This window comes from Pectinophora gossypiella, chromosome 8 (genome assembly GCF_024362695.1).
Source record: "Pectinophora gossypiella chromosome 8, ilPecGoss1.1, whole genome shotgun sequence".
In the NCBI taxonomy this organism is placed as follows: domain Eukaryota; kingdom Metazoa; phylum Arthropoda; class Insecta; order Lepidoptera; family Gelechiidae; genus Pectinophora; species Pectinophora gossypiella.
In genome coordinates this window covers 3,337,623-3,354,017 of record NC_065411.1, presented here as the reverse complement: position 1 = coordinate 3,354,017, position 16,395 = coordinate 3,337,623, and the positions used below count along the sequence as shown (strand labels likewise).

General features: G+C 38.5%; 1 protein-coding gene across 1 annotated transcript in view; it reads right to left on the bottom strand.

Annotated features, from left to right (window-relative positions):
• The window catches only part of LOC126368972 (uncharacterized), a 74,679-nt gene that overhangs the window by 18,896 nt on the left and 39,388 nt on the right, over positions 1 to 16,395 (bottom strand). Inside the window, exons 2-4 of the mRNA XM_050013245.1 lie at positions 11,013 to 11,179; positions 7,447 to 7,630; positions 2,375 to 2,514 (exon numbers count right to left, since the gene is read on the bottom strand). Of these exons, the coding sequence (XP_049869202.1) occupies positions 2,375 to 2,514; positions 7,447 to 7,630; positions 11,013 to 11,179 (491 nt within the window). The remainder of the gene's footprint in view (positions 1 to 2,374; positions 2,515 to 7,446; positions 7,631 to 11,012; positions 11,180 to 16,395) is intronic.

Below are 16,395 nucleotides of genomic sequence, written 5' to 3'. Positions count from 1 at the left end.
TAAGGCCCGATCTCCCTATCCATCCATAGGGAAGGCCCGTGCCCCAGCAGTGGGGACGTTAATGGGCTGATGATGATGATGATGACCAATTCGTCCCGGCTTGACAAGAGCTGCGAGTTCAAGTCCCGCGTAAGTCACACTTTTTCAATTTTGTGTTTGTGAGTTTTTGGGAGTCTAAAGGGTGTATCGTCGATGCTTCTTGTAGACTTCAAAGGGCCCACAAGCCCACCTTGCTACCTACACGCGACGAGACACAAACCAACTATGATTCCCATTTATTGCGTTTTATTTTGGGACTAGTCCTACAAGTTCAATAATGATAAGGTATTTTACGAACGAAAAATTCCACCTGATATTAACTCAGAATCATGATCTGAATCATCCCCCTGAGTATTCGTTACGATGTCACTAACACCCTGTATAACATGATTAGATAAAGAAGGGAAAATTTACAGCGTTATTTTATATATTTTCTTCCATCTATATTGGACTGGGAGCGAAGTAAAAAAATAGAACACGTTCAGCTGCTTGTTTTCCCGGCCATGTCGTAAAATCCGACAGAGGGATTGTGTCTTTAACGTGATACGGTAGTTTCTAATCAATCTTATGATTCCTTATGGAATTTGTATGAAAAAGCACACTGGGACGTCATAGAAAAACTTGGAAAAATGTCGCACTTATTATAACGATTTTATTTATTAAAATTCAAAAATAAATTAAATAGAAAAAAATATATTTGTCACCTTTAGATCTGTCTTTATTTAGAAATAAGAATTTCATAATTTATCTTTGACCTGGGAAACCGTTACAGGCGATGGGCTGATCCCTTGTCAGCATAAGGTTCACCATATCCAGCTTAGGACTTCGTATCAATAGCGGTGCACGTTGTCTGCTGCTCTCTGCCCACCTCATTATGGACTTCGGGTGTAAGGTGTATGTAACTCAGTCCTTAAGGCTTCACATAGTTGAGTCGTTGCCATTTTTGGTGAAAATTATTTTTCTTTTTTAAGCAATGTTAGGTTATTTCTTTGACTACCATTTATTGCACATAAATAGACATGATATAAAGAATAGACCCGTATGTTTTTAAAGAAATGTATCCAGTTTACATAAGATAAATCCAGCGTTGAATACGTCTCTCTCCCGCCCAAGACAGCATCGAGTAATTTTTGTCCACTTAGATAGCAGCTAATTTGAAATATCTACTCAGGCTATCCTGATTTTGACATTCTTGTCTAAAGGATAGTCTGAATAGAATTTTCGTTTATTTTTGCCATTTTGTCTCATATTCCAGCCTATCTACATTAAACTCCAGACCCTATTTCGAGAGCATTAACTTTACTTTTGCTTCTTTCATTACTGAATGTTTGGAGTAGTAAAGTAGAGCAATTTCTGGTATAGTGACGTCAGCGGGGAAGCTCCTCAAGAGGGTTAAAAATATTCAAATTCTGAATTCTGCAACCGGAGACTGGGCCCTTAAGAGGGAAAGGTTCGCTGCAGATATTTTTTGTTTAACTGCCCCTATTAAGTAGCTAAAGTTATTCTAAAGACATTTTATAACAAGTATTTCCATACAAAGCAGCATTGTCTAGCTTAGAAAGTTCCATACCAAGATATGTACAAAGTGTTTGATTTTATATTAATTAGATAATATTATTACCTATTCGTGTAAAAAAACCTAATATTATAAAAGAAATGGATAAGGTATTGAAAGAGTTCAATAATCATAATCCGACCAACATCATCATCATCATCATCAGCCCATTAACGTCTCCACTGCTGGGGCACGGGCCTTCCCTATGGATGGATATTGAGATCGGGCCTTAAACCACCACGCGGGCCCAGTGCGGATTGGTGGTTATTAACGACTGCTAATGCAGCCGGGACCAACGGCTTAACGTGCCTTCTGAAGCACGAAGGAGCTCGAGATGAAAACTTTTTTTTTGTGGTTACCCATCCTATGACCGGCCTTTGCGAAAGTTGCTTAACTTCAACGATCGCAGACCGAGCGCGTTTACCGCTGCGCCACCGAGCTCCTCAATCCGACCAACGACTACCCAGAAAAGTGTGGATGGATATGTGTATATGTAAGTATATGTTTTGTAAAGGATATGTGTGTGAAAGGTGTGGGTACCGAGATGATAACTGACTTTCTTTCTTTCTGTCTAAATGAATGGAGAAGGTACGCCGACCCCACCTATAGTGGGATAAGGGCAAGAGGATGATGAGTTCCACATGGTAGAAAATTGGTAATATAAGTTGAGTAACACATTGGACACATTATTTTTGAGAGTTACGGTTAGTATCTCAACATTGAAGTGATACCTAACTACTACAATGATTTATTATGCTAAAAAAACACGTAAGTACAAACCTTTTGCAGTTCATTGTCGATGAACCAATTAATTTCGGAAGGCGGCAGTGAGAAATCCGAAGTGCAGTTGAGGAGCATTTGCTCCCCAGGCTTCACCAATTTGGGGGCACCAATTATAACTGGATCCTTGTCCGGCATGGCTGCAAGAACAGATTTGAATATATATCATCAATAGTCTTACCAAATGATATGCCCTTCCTGGGAATTTCCCCAAAATGGAAATGTTCCTGTTGTAAAAACTCTTTAATAGTAAGGACAATGGGTGCTCTTTATGTTGAAAATTGCCCCGACCTCTGCAGAAACCTCCTTATTTTATTTTAAGTTACACCCGTCATTTTCTTATCCGCCGAAAAGGAAAAGGACGGATGATTGACTAAAGGCGATGGCGAACAAAATACCCATCTCGCTAGTATGCAAACCGTTTGACGTGAGCTGTCAACTTAATTCTGTCAGGCTACCGGGCAATATAAAATAATGAGAGGGCTTTTAAAATTCCTGCCTAAAAATGACGTGTGTTAAATAAATTTTATGCCTGTCGATTAGCTGTCCATTTCCTTTTCGGCGGATAAGAAAAGGACAGGTATAACTTAAAATAAAATTAGATGGTGTCTACTATTGTTCTTTCTTGTACTCTGATCTGATCTTATCTGGCTAAAGACTAGGTAATAAAACTCTTTTTACATTACTTTTGCGCCCTTTCCTGTCAAGCTGGGAACATTCTTGCAAACGGCACATCATTGGTGTTACCAAGTTTATCACAAACAATAACTAGATTAGACCCAGAAAGTGGCAAAGATAACTCCACAAACGATATTATGGCCACAAAGGGACGTATAGGTAGCCGATTCGATTTACATACATAAAGGATTTAAATTAGTTTTACATCGCATTAGAGTACTATACAACTATTAGCGACAGCATATAAGTTAAACTGAAAGGAATTAACTGAATGTGGGAGGACTTTTGAAGGGCGTGGTGTAAAGACGTTTCTGCGGCAAACCGCCAACGTTCATCACAGATACAGCAAGGTCAATATGGGGAAGACCGGCATACTGTTCTAAAATTTGAGTTTGACTAAGTTTATTGAAGAAGATATCATTTGTAGATCAAGTTATATGATTGGGTATGATAGATAATTTACTTGGCTATGTTTATAAGTCTAAATATAAGAGAAATCGCCGTAATCTTTTGATATACAATCGTTCTTTTAAAACATGCCAAGTAGACGGTCTTCCAATGCAGTGTGAGGCAAGTCCGTCCACAAAAGAAAAAACGCATTATTAGTAAGAAATCGTAGGCCTAGACGTACGAAAATACTTTTAGGCGGTGAACCAGGAATGCCATTCTGATACGTACTTTACCGATTTACGAATAAGGCTTTCATTACACAGATAAATGATTATTTTGTAAAACAAGGCAAGACCGGCATATCTTTGGTGACAGTGGTTGTAAACATTTCGTCATATTGTTTACCCGACTGCAGTGAAGCAAAGAGAGGGTTATGCGCTATGTATGTATGTATGTATGTGTGTATACACGTTTGTTCCCTCCCAACCCCTGAAGCACTTATCAGAGTTAAACAAATGAGGTGTCACTAAAAAGCGTCTTGATTGTCTGGTGGTAGACTATGTGACGTACACATATTACTTAATATTAGGTATAAGTCAGTAAGATTTATAATGTGAACACACACAAACACAAAATATTAACAGAATGGGACACAAAATGCTGTCTCACTAGTCTTGCATAAAATACGCTCTGCTGTAATAGTTGACAATGTCTGGATTGAGGCAATATCGGCATATGACGGACTTCCCTCTCTTAATGTAGACGGTCTTCCCAACTATTATATTTTCCAATTTAAAATTTCACATGGATATAAATTCTAAATAAAAGCTATATTCCTGCATTATGTTTAACGAATATATTAATGGATCAATAAATATACAAAGTGATCAGAAAAACTTCTGAAAATCCTCCGATTTGTCACTTTCTTTGATCAAAAATCCGCCACTGGCTACTGCATTCTGAAGCGCGAAATGGTAAAAAAAATTGTAGGACCGATATTGTCCAAACTAATCATACTAGCGCCGTCTACGGTTTTTAGTTCGGACTGGCTCTTTAGGGACTGTTTTATAGACAGAGACGTAAGGCGCTATTTGTTCAAATTTAGAAGTTATTTGCAATATACGGTCTTTTAGCCCAGACGGTCTTCCCCACATTGACCTCATGTCTTTTTTTTCTAAAGTCTAATTAACCACTGCTGGGCAAAGGCCCCCTCCTTCTCCTTCCAATCCCCCCAGTCTTGGGCATCGTTCTGCCAGGTGTTCTGGAAGGCGTCTCACTCCCCCATCGTCGTCAGCCTCGACGACGACGACCTTGTGGGGTCCAATCAGATGTTATTTTGGCCTACTTTTCCGAGTGTAAACGGCAAACATGTCTCGCCCATTCTCAATTTAGATTAGAGGATTTTTCACCAATATCTGCTACTTAAGTTCTGGAGCGCAGTGTCGAACCCGCACTGGACCAGCGTGGCGGGGTACTGTCCAAACCAATAAACCACAACCCATTTTTTTGACGTGACTTTTTTTATTTTGCCGCAAATAGCATTAACTACTTGGCTGGAAACGGATACAGTACAAGAAGTGCCATTACAGTCTTAATTTGGAATTTTCTTATTTTTTAAAATGATGTCTAAGTACTTATATGAATAAGGAGATTGGTGTTTATTATTATGTACCTAGTTGTGTGAAATAAATAGATTATTATTATTATGGTATTTAGGTAGTTTTGCACTAGGCTGTATACTATATTTCTGCCTTTCTGTCAAATTATTTAAGATAATTAATTATTCAAGATATTTAACAAAATCTTAATTGAATTTCTAATAATAAAATATCTCTAAGACTAGACAAAATAAACGGAATCTGGGGGCACGGGAGTGCCCCCGCCAAGACGAGCAAAGCGAAACGCAAGGGCAGGGCACTACCTACCTTTTCTCGAAACGTTTCGTACACGCCCTAACTATACAAACCTAAGTTTACAAACTCTATATGTTAGGTAAAATATGTGGCTTGGACGTTTCGCTACCATCTCATGAGCATAAGGTGAAAAAACTATTTATTCGGTTAAATATTTCCTGTAGTAACGAAACGGACAAACCCCGTATTTTACTTAACATGTAGAGTTTGTTAACTTAGAGTTTGTATAGTTAGGGCGTGTAGAGTTAGAAGCTTGGTTCTACATGAGATCTGATAACTTTGGACAATGCAATCGATATGATCTCGTCTTGGGAATATTTTACATGAAAATGTTTTATTGGGATATTGTTTTCTAAAATTATTTGCTAGATCAAAATTTATTACGAAATGCCTCAAATGTAATATAATATTAAAATCACATCAAACAAAAGTCTAGTGATTGGAACGTTAAGCTCACGATCTGGAGGTCCGAATGCGATTCTCGATGGGGACATTGTCGAAATTACTTTGTGAGACTGTCCTTTGTCTGGTAAGGATATTGCAGGCTTGAATCGCCTGATTGTCCGAAAAATAAGAAGAATCCGTGCTTTGCAGGGCAGGTTACGCTATTATAGGTCATGGCTATTAGCCGTAAAATACATCCACCAACCCACAGTGAAGCAGCATAGTGCAGTATGCTCCATATCCTCTCCGGTTGATTGAGGGGAGGCCTTTGCCCAGCACTGGAACGTATATAAGCTGTTTATGTTATGATGATTGAAAGAGCACAAAATAAGACAAGGGAATGAATGACAATGAAAAAACAGTCGTTTGGTGCTCATTATTGGAGGACGGCGTAATTTGATAAAACAGCAATTTGTACAAGGATTTATCAAAGGAAAACATAATTTTGTCATATTAGTTTCGACCAATTGATTGAGACAGTTCTCAAATTCAAAAATATCTTTATTATACAGTTTAATACTCTCCTAAAAGTATTTACTTAGGTAAATTAATATCAGATGCTTTCTTTTGCGAATATTATACTAAAAAATACCTGAATTACTTATTGCAGAAAGCTTGATTAGTAATTTCTAATGAATTTTAAAGTGTACTTTCAAAAGACTTTTTGCAGTGACTTTTCTCTGAGAAAAATACATCGGAATTTGAGTTCAAAGCTGAAAGTTCATGAATAATAACGAAGCATCAAAGTGCATATGAATGTACTTTACGAGCCCTCGTTCTGTTAGATATAAAAACCAGGTGTTAGTTCGTTGACATAACTCGACTCCAAAGGCTAAACCACAGACGAAGTTTAGCTTGTCTGTCGATCTTTATTTATTTGCTGTCACATGGTGTGTTAAGGTATAATTATAGTAAAGTATCACATATGACACCCTGGTAAGGGCACTGCAAATAGAGGACATTTCATTTAACGTTAAAATTTCAAATATTAATCATTAAAATAATTAAAATCAAATTTAAAATAAATAAACATAATTAAACATGTTCAGGAATTAAAATTAAAATAACTTTTAACTAACATGCCAAAAGTTATTTTAATCTTAATTCCTGACAATACATGTTTTATAAGATTTTTATCTTTTATAGTGTATTACACTTCGGTGAGTGTGCACAGGAACTTTACGAGTTAATTAATTCCATCTACGGATAATTAGGCGTCGGCAGGTATTTCATCCTCATGTTGTGGATACCACCAAACGTTGTGCCTCTTATTTTTTGATACGAATAGCGAAGGATTGGATTGCATAACGCTAGGTGCATAGATTTCAAACTGGTTAACTACCTATTTGCCAATTCTCCACCAACACAGTCCAGTGGTTACGGCGAGGAAAGGTAACTTTATTATGTAATTTTTCAAGTTCTAAGTACTTATTTTTTTGTTGAAAAGGTATAGTTAGTTTCATTTTTATTTTTCATTGTTTGTTTTTGTATATCTAGTTTATAATATTGTTTTCTCGCCATAAGTTACTCTGTACCTAGGTTTTCTCGGGCATTAAGTTACTCTGTAACTCTCTACGTTCCTTTGTGTCAGTAATAAATTATATAGTAAGGTATAACAGTGTATGTATGTATTCAGAATTCCCTTACCAACAACAGTCATATGCTTCGTCTGCCTTGCAATCTGGAACTTGGGACCTTCAGTGGAAACCTCACAGCTGTAGGCAGCCCGAGTAGCTACAGGTGGAGGCATCACGCGGACCATGCATGAGTCGGCTTGGCAGTCGCCGCCTTGTACCATGATACCTGACACGTTGAACAGACGGATTGGGGGCTGAGGATAGAAAAAAAATATATTTAGTTCCTACACACATTAGGTGGACCGACGATCTGGTGAAGCTCGCGGGAAGCCGCTAGATGCGGGCAGAGCAGGACCGAATGACGCCGTGGAGATCCTTGGGGGAGGCCTATGCCCAGCAGTGGGCGTCATACGGCTGATGGTGAATGAATGAAAACATTAGGTAAGTAATCGATCGATCGGCCTAATCTCGACTGATACATCACTATGCTAATGAACGTCACAACACTGGCTTCTGTGTTTTGAAAGTACCGCGCAAAAAAAACTATTTTAAAATATTAATCGATATCTATAGCCCGTTTTTCACAGGGTCTTCTTACCTTACCTGAACATTTGACAGGTCCAGATTTTAACAGAAGCGACTGCCAGCCTAGGGAATACCAGCCCAATACAGATTAGTTCACATACCTCCGAAAATGCATTTCTCGGAAATGTGGGTTTCCTCACGATGTTTTCCTTCACCACTGAGCACGTGATAATCACTTATGAGCCAAACATGAATTCGAAAACAAATTCGACATTCATTGGTTTAGGTCTGTGCTGGATTCAAACCTGCGATCTTAAAGTGAGAGGTAAGCGTTCTACCAACTGGGCTACCCCGGCTCCGGCTGGGATATCTGACTTTGCTAATTATTAAACTTTAATCTAGGCACTAGATATGTCTAGTTTAGTGACTAGTGCAACGTTACAATAGGCTTGTTTCCAACTAGTCAAATCAGTTACTTTTTACTAAACGTCAAAACACGAAATCACTATGGAATTTGTAAGAATAAGTACACTGTGACGTTTAAGAAAAACTCGATAAAATGTCAGACTTATTATTTTCTTGATTGAAATTCGCAAATAATTTGAATAGAAAAAAGAAAATGTTTTTCATTACTTTTAGATCAGTCTCTATTTAGTAATCAGAATTTCATAATTTATCTAGAATCTAGTACACAACCGAACTATTCGAACATTATTCAAGAATTATTCGAACATTCCAACAGTCTTACTCAGAATCTATCAATTAACAAGTTACAGATAGGGATACGTGTCTGGCGATCGTATAACAAGTAGTTATAGTCTGATGTGCCGTTCCCGGAAATGTTCCCAAAGTGAGAATGTTCCCGTTCCCGTCATTCTCGAACACGGATACGGATACCTATAATGTTAGTCGGGATATCATTTGTCGATATTTAGTAAGTCGAGATTACGTGTGTCCAAAATGTAGTTTGTCGATATACTATGTGTCGAGGTTTAGTTTGTCGATATACTATGTGTCGAGGTTTAGTTTGTCGATATACTATGTGTCGAGGTTTAGTTTGTCGATATACTATGTGTCGAGGTTTAGTTTGTCGATATACTATGTGTCGAGATTTAGTTTGTCGATATACTGTGTGTCGAGGTTTAGTTTGCCGATATACTATGTGTCGAGATTTCGTGTGTCGAAATCTTTCGAGAAAACGTGCATCTAAATTGCGTGTTTAGAAATTCAGTTACAAACTCTGTAAAACTCTAATAGTAAGGACACCGGCTGCTTTTCTTTTTCAAATTGTTTATTTATTAATTTATTTCAAAAATACATAGTAATTACAGATAATCCAAATCTACAGTGCATGTAATCTATTATAATATACTTGAAATATACTTATTAATTATTATATACTTATAATATAATATACTTATGTATATTATAATATTAGTGAATTCCGCCAACGAACATGTATATAAATCAGTGTCCGGATTTTCATGATTTTTTTTTATTTCGTTAATCTATGCTATGTTGTTTCTTGTACTCTGATCCTCTGCAATCCGATCTGCCCAAAGGCTACGTAATAAAGCTCTTTTTACATAACTTTTGCACCTTTTTACTGCCAGGAACGTTCCCACTTTGGTATCTTTTAAATTCTCGTGAATGTCAGCTTTTTGCAATACAAGTATTCTTAAAAGTATCATAAATTAACACAATATAACATCACGCCTGTATCCCCGAAGAGGTTTGGCAGAGGTGAGTACAGCCATGAGCAATATCATGTACCCACTTTAGAACCGTCGCACTATCACATTTGACACTAAATGAGACTTACGGTTTAATTTGTCAAAAAAGTTAATGTGACATGGTTTCAAAGTGTATACATTTATTAGTACTCGTGACCGTACTTCTAGTCCTCGCCAGGTGCATGTTTAAGTCTAAGAAATGGGGCCACTAACCGTGTAAATTTTAGAAATTCACTGATATCTATTATCCAAACATGAATTCAAACTCGCAGAATCGAATTAGGTAGTTTTGATTTTATCATGAATTAAATGTTTCATTTACTAAAAACAACTTTACCGATTGCTTCCGTAAGCCGTTCGGTTTTGGTTACAGTTTCGGAGGTTTGCAGTCGAAAGAGATAATAGATGCACCATTTTAACGCTGAAACTTGGCGAAACCGAAACCAGTTATACCAGTACCTAGTAGTAGCATTCGTATTGCAACCGCAGTTCGTATTGTACAGAATCAGTATATGACGTCATGTGCACCGGCTTTGTATCATTTTGTGAACATACGTTCCTGGCATATATACGATTTTTATTTATCATAGAGGACGAACAGCGCAAATTGATTTTTGAATAGAGAACCCGATCCTACCGATCGGCATTTTTACGATAACTGTATAGTTGAAATGCCGATCGTTAAAAACGTTTAGCTAGACTGATTGTGTAGGTATAGCATCCGCATAAAATATTTATTTTATTATTTTTGTATGTAAGAAGAGTGAGATTCAAACAGAAATTCAAAGTTCATTCTTGAATGAGACATTAAACAGGCTGAAAATAACTTAAGCATAATAAGCAGAGGTCCGTGTTGTCATAATAATAACATAAGCACCAATTGTAGAATTGGTTTTCGAATTCATGTTTGGATCATAAATGATTATCACGAGTTCAGCGGTGAAGGAAAACATCGTGAGAAAACCCAGATTTCCGAGAAATGAATTTTCGGAGGTATGTGACCTAACCTGTATTGGGCTGGTTTTCACTAACACAGTTGGCTCGACTGTTATACACGGCGATACGGCTCACCACCTATCACGTTGGTCTAACAGAAAGCTCGGTGAGGTGTTGGTAATTAGTTCATCTTGCGATGGATGTATCTCTGACTACCTTAAAGGGCTATAGTCATGAGTTTACGGTATGTTGCTCACCTATGTTCCCAATTGGGCGAGTTGGAGGTACATCTATCGCGGAATGAAGTGAGTGCCCCACGTGTGGCCCACGTTTAGCCGAGCTTTCTGTTAGAACAACATATTTATTGGTACCTACTCGTATCCATCTTTCCGCGGTTAGCAGTACCTTCAGTTGGATGTATGGATGTATTCTTTAGGCTCACCTTCTGAGAGGGGTTGTACCGGAAGATCTCGTTCATGTCTCGGTACCACTTGACAGAATGCAGGCGCTGGTCATCCATCTGAAAGTGGCAGCTGAGCTCCGCCGCGCGCCGAGGGTCCGCGTACAGCGGCACCTTCAGCTGGGTGATCTCGTGCGCTGATGTTATTGCTGGGGACAAGGAGCGTTAGTCAGCTTATGTTTGTGGTGGGATAGAGCGTCTTCACGCAAAAAAGGCGACCTATGCGCGCGACAGCAGCGCTTCTAAAGACGGAACTATTTTTTGCGATGGCGTGCGGCGCATGGCATTCATGACATAATAATCATGCCACATACACTGCTGTGTTTGCATAATAATAAATTGTACTCTCTATTGTAGCTAAAGTTAATACAAATCATTCTATACGCTGCCGAAGTTTTTTAACGAATCTTATAGATACTGATTATTGTAAATGTACCTATTTTTTTTACTTAATCTTCATTATTTTTATTCTTGGTTTTCTGTTTTCATTGTGTATAATTTTAAGGTGTTGTTCTAGTGCCCTTCCAGGGTTCCTATTTGTACTTTCCTCTACTTATAAGACCTCATTACTCATTACCTTAGAACTTCTAAGGAAGAAACTTTTACATATTAAGTAGTATAGTAAGTTTTATCTCTTACAAAATGCCCATGAATTTATAGGTATAACCACTTGTACCTATAAAAATCAGAATCAGAATCATTTATTCAACGTAATTATCATAGAAAAACTTGTTGAATGTCAATTTAACTTTTTTAAATCTACGTCATTTCGCAAGGTGTTATGGCTGAGGAGAAGAAATGACAAGAAACTGCTACAGCAACACATCTTTTAAATCAATGAGGGTACATTACAAGTTATTTAATAAAAAAAAAATTATGTGGTTGTGTCCATGATACTACGTCATGGATACATGCGTGCCTCGCTCGAATAGGCGGTTACATAGCTCCACGCTGTCGATGTGGGTCTACGTTTCCAACACATATTTTAAATCAATGTACTATACATTACAACTTATTTAATAACTATAGAAACACAATTAATACCAGGCATTTTTATCATTTAAGTAATCATTAATCTTAAAATAAGCTTTTTTACATAAAGAAAGCTTTATATTAGCTTTAATTTATTTTCTGACAAATTCAAAATACGTATTGAAACGTATACTTAACCCCAAATTCAATTCAATTCAATTCAAAACAATTTATTTCGGATAATACCTATACATCCATAATTTGAAATAAGATGAATTTAATTTACTTAGCCTAGAATTTTGGATAGCAATTTTATTTTGTTCCTTGTGTTGTATAATTATAATGTCTTTCACAGTTTCTCGGAAGGATAGATCTATACATTTTTACGGACATATATAATAATGTTTATTTATTTATTTTATTTTGTTTTCATAAATATATTGACTTGCAAAAGTCAGTATATTAATTTCTTTAAACAGTACCCTCAGAGAGTCTCGACAATGCAGATTATAAATAGCGCGAACTGTTCTTTTATGAATAATGAAAATAAATAGGTTTCCTATATTCCGTACCTTCATTTTGCTGGGGACAAATATTCTATTTCTAATTATGTATTGAAACTATTTTTATGATTAACGACCTAAAACGATCACGAACATTTCTTTTGTTTTCCTGTCGTAAATAATAGGTACTAGGCAGACGGTAAAGGTCAATGAAATAAGAAGTAACGATACCATCTCGACACAAATAAGAGTAAGGCCACACGATGTATTATAAGTTCGTTGCGATGTTAGGAGGTCCACCGTGAAATCTTTACTCCGATTCACTTCATGACGTCAAAGCAAAAGTCAAGACAAAAGCAACTTAAATGGTTGACTAGCTGCTGATAGTTGCTGGTTGGTCTCTTTTTTAAGCGGTATTAGGTATATAATAAAAGTCATTAACGTGCTAAATGCAGGCCTACATCGTGGCATTCTTTCATTCATTCATTTGAATACAAATATTTATTTTATTTATTTATAAATTATAAATTTTATTTATACTTTTAAGACCATTTACAGCTGAATTATGTATAGAATAATAATAAATGAAGTCACATGTTGTCCAAATGCCAAGTACAAAACTCGACTTATTGGTTTTCACGTTAATATTACAGAAGTTTGAAATAGTAGCGTTACGACGACGTAACGGACCGACGATGTCCGTGTAGCCTCAGTCTAACTCGGACTGTCGGTCGTCGACACGATAATATTAAGTGACTTGCGTGGACAAAAGAAATATACTTGTTTCCGTTAGTTGCTATCTCACTCGCATTTCCCTACAGCAAAACTTGGTAGTACAAGTCATTTCGTAGCTGTATTTTAGAGACTTATGAAAAACTAGCCGTTGCGAGCGACTTCGTTCGCATGGTTCGCCACTGAAAAATACTCTAACTTCAACTTTCAGTTGTAAGCTTTGTCATTCCCTGAATTTCGATCTTTCTATACGATAACTTACATCCAAAACATGCCAGTGGTTTAGGTGTGAATAGGCAGACAGGCAGAAACAGATAGGCAGTTACTATTAAGTACATTTATAATTATTAGAATGGATCTTTTTTTTAGCGCACTCGCACTTAGCTTTATGTTTTTCTTAGGTTATTTATATGAGTGTAAAAAAGACCCAGTCCAATTATAGATGATCTATATAAAAGATGTCAGTTTTCTGACCTTTTACAGCTCCATACTTTTTACTTACGCCGTCTGAAAATTCCGTGTAAGGTAAGATACATTTACCATTCTTTACAACTACGTTTATGCATTTTAAATTCTTCTCCAGTGCAGCTGCATAGAGACATCTTTTTGTCTTGGCGGAAGAATAAATGGCCATCTATAAATCCGTCTTTAATAGCCGAAAGCTCATTAGCACGAACGAGAATCGAACGTTTAACGTCTGTAAAGAGATCTAATAGCATATTTAACAGACACCCATTGTCTTTCATTTAAATGAAATACCTAAGACGGAGCAAAATCGATCGAGGCTTCGACACACCAAAAGCAGGAGCAATTCAGCAGCTGTGCAGAGCAGTTTCAACGCATTCCCGTGCAATATTCTCCCACAAAGTCGTCTTGTTAGTACATTTGTCTTATTGAAATCACACATTAAGGTTTTTACGCTCAAACTCGTGAGTATACGTGCGTAGCACATGCCTCGCCACTGAATATGAAACTTAAACACGCATTGGGAGGCGTGCGGTGCATGGCGTGCGGGGCATACGCTTCGCAGTGTTCATATTCACCTTTAGATGGACATAATAAACCGTATGGTGACAGGCACTCCAGCCTATCATTCAAGTATTTATTGGTAAGTTGTACTTATAGTTTGTACCATTTTTCCTCACCTTATGGTTGTCTGGTAAAAATCGCTTTAAGCGATAAGGCCGCCATTTGCCATGTATTTAGTTAAGAGACTTTTTGTAAGTATTTATTTTTGTTTTGGTGAATAAAGTGTATTTTTATTGTATTGTAAGTAAGTATTCACACCTGAGAGAGTGCCTAAGATGACAATCAATGTTTTATGTAGGTAAGTAGTGCTACATACTATAATATATATTGAAGGTAGATTAGTTTAGTTCGGAATAAACCACGTAAACGGACGGACGTTGTTTCATTGTGCTAGACACTACAGTGGCGACGAGGCTGGTTTTACGCGTGCGAAACTATTTAAATAATTGGAAACGTTGTGTGTGATAAGGTGATCCGCCGGAAACATAATTTTTGTAATCATGTCGGTGGGAAAAGTGTCCGAATTTGACATTAAAAGTGGAGCGTGGTCGTCGTACGTGGAACGTTTAGAAATGTACTTTTTAGTGAACGGGGTAAAAGATGAACTGAAGCTGCCAACCTTGATAGCAGTCATGGGTGACGAAGCTTATGAACTTTTAGCAAATCTTGCGAGTCCAAAGAAACCCGCGGAGTTAAAGTATCAAACGGCAGTTGACATATTACGTCAGCATTTACAACCGACGCCCTCTGTGCTCGCCGAAAGATACATATTTAGACAGCGGAGGCAAGCGGGCGGTGAGAATATAGCGGGGTACATAGCGGAACTTAAGAAACTCGCACGGAACTGCAAGTTTGAGGCAAACCTCAACGAAAATCTTCGTGACCAATTTGTATGCGGTATAAGAAGTGACATAGTCCGCCAGAGGCTTTTTGCGGAGTCGGACCAGTTAACTTATGCGGATGCGGTTAAAATAGCGAGTTCCCTCGAAGCGGCGGAGCGCGATGCAGCTGCGGTGGAGGAGAGGGCTACGATAAATACGGGGGGGACGTCGGCGCAGGCAGTACATGCGTTAGGCCACGATGGCTGGAGCGGCGGCGCGGCGCGGCGTGGACCGCGGGGACCGCGGGGCGGCCGAGGGCCGAGGGCGGCGGGACCAGTCGCACCTGCGCTCGGCGCGGGAGCCGGCGCGGCGAGGAGCGCTGGCGCTAACCGTCGGTACTTTTGCGGAGGATGCGGGTCCACCGACCATAATTATAACGGTTGTCGGTTCCGGGACTACACCTGTAGTAGGTGCAAGCGCACCGGACATCTACGGCGAGTGTGTCCCCAGAATGGGGACAGGGACACCTCGAGGAGTGGTGGCAGCGGCGCCGGTGGTAACAAATACTCGGCGATTCATTACGGGGACGCGAAGGAAGAATCGTCGGCGGACGAAGGGATGCAGGAGGAGGATTTTCATCATTTATGCTTAAATGACTACAAAGCAGTAAGTTTACCAATCATAATAGATAAAAAAGTGGTAAATATGGAGGTGGACACGGGTACAGCCGTATCATGTGTGAGCAAAAATACATACGATAGATTACTAAGGCATAACAAAATTGAGAAAAGTGAATTAGTTCTAAATTTTTATGATGGAACAAAAATTAAACCTATCGGTGTTATTAGGCCTGTGGTAGCTTACAGCGGACACAGGAAACGGTTGGAGTTATTTATTATTGAAGGTGGCACCACGTCGCTGATAGGTAGACAGTGGTTGGCAGAGTTAAATATAAAAGTACCTATTTTCAGTAATTGTCATAATGTAAGTTTAGATCGGTCACAAATGTCTAATGAGATAAATGCTTTGCTTTGTAGGTATAAAGTATTGTTCAGCGGCGGTTTGGGGCGGTACACGGGTGGCAAGGCGACCCTGCGCGTACGTGAAGGCGCGACCCCGGTGTTCCACCGTGCGCGGCCGGTGCCGTACGCGCTGCGCGAGCGAATGGATAGCGAGCTTGACGCGATGTTACGTGAGGGAGTCATCGAGCCCGTCGACCACTCCGACTGGGCGTCGCCCCTCGTGCCGGTAAATAAAGCTGATGGAGGGTTGAGAATCTGTGCTGATTATAAAGCTACTATTAACCCA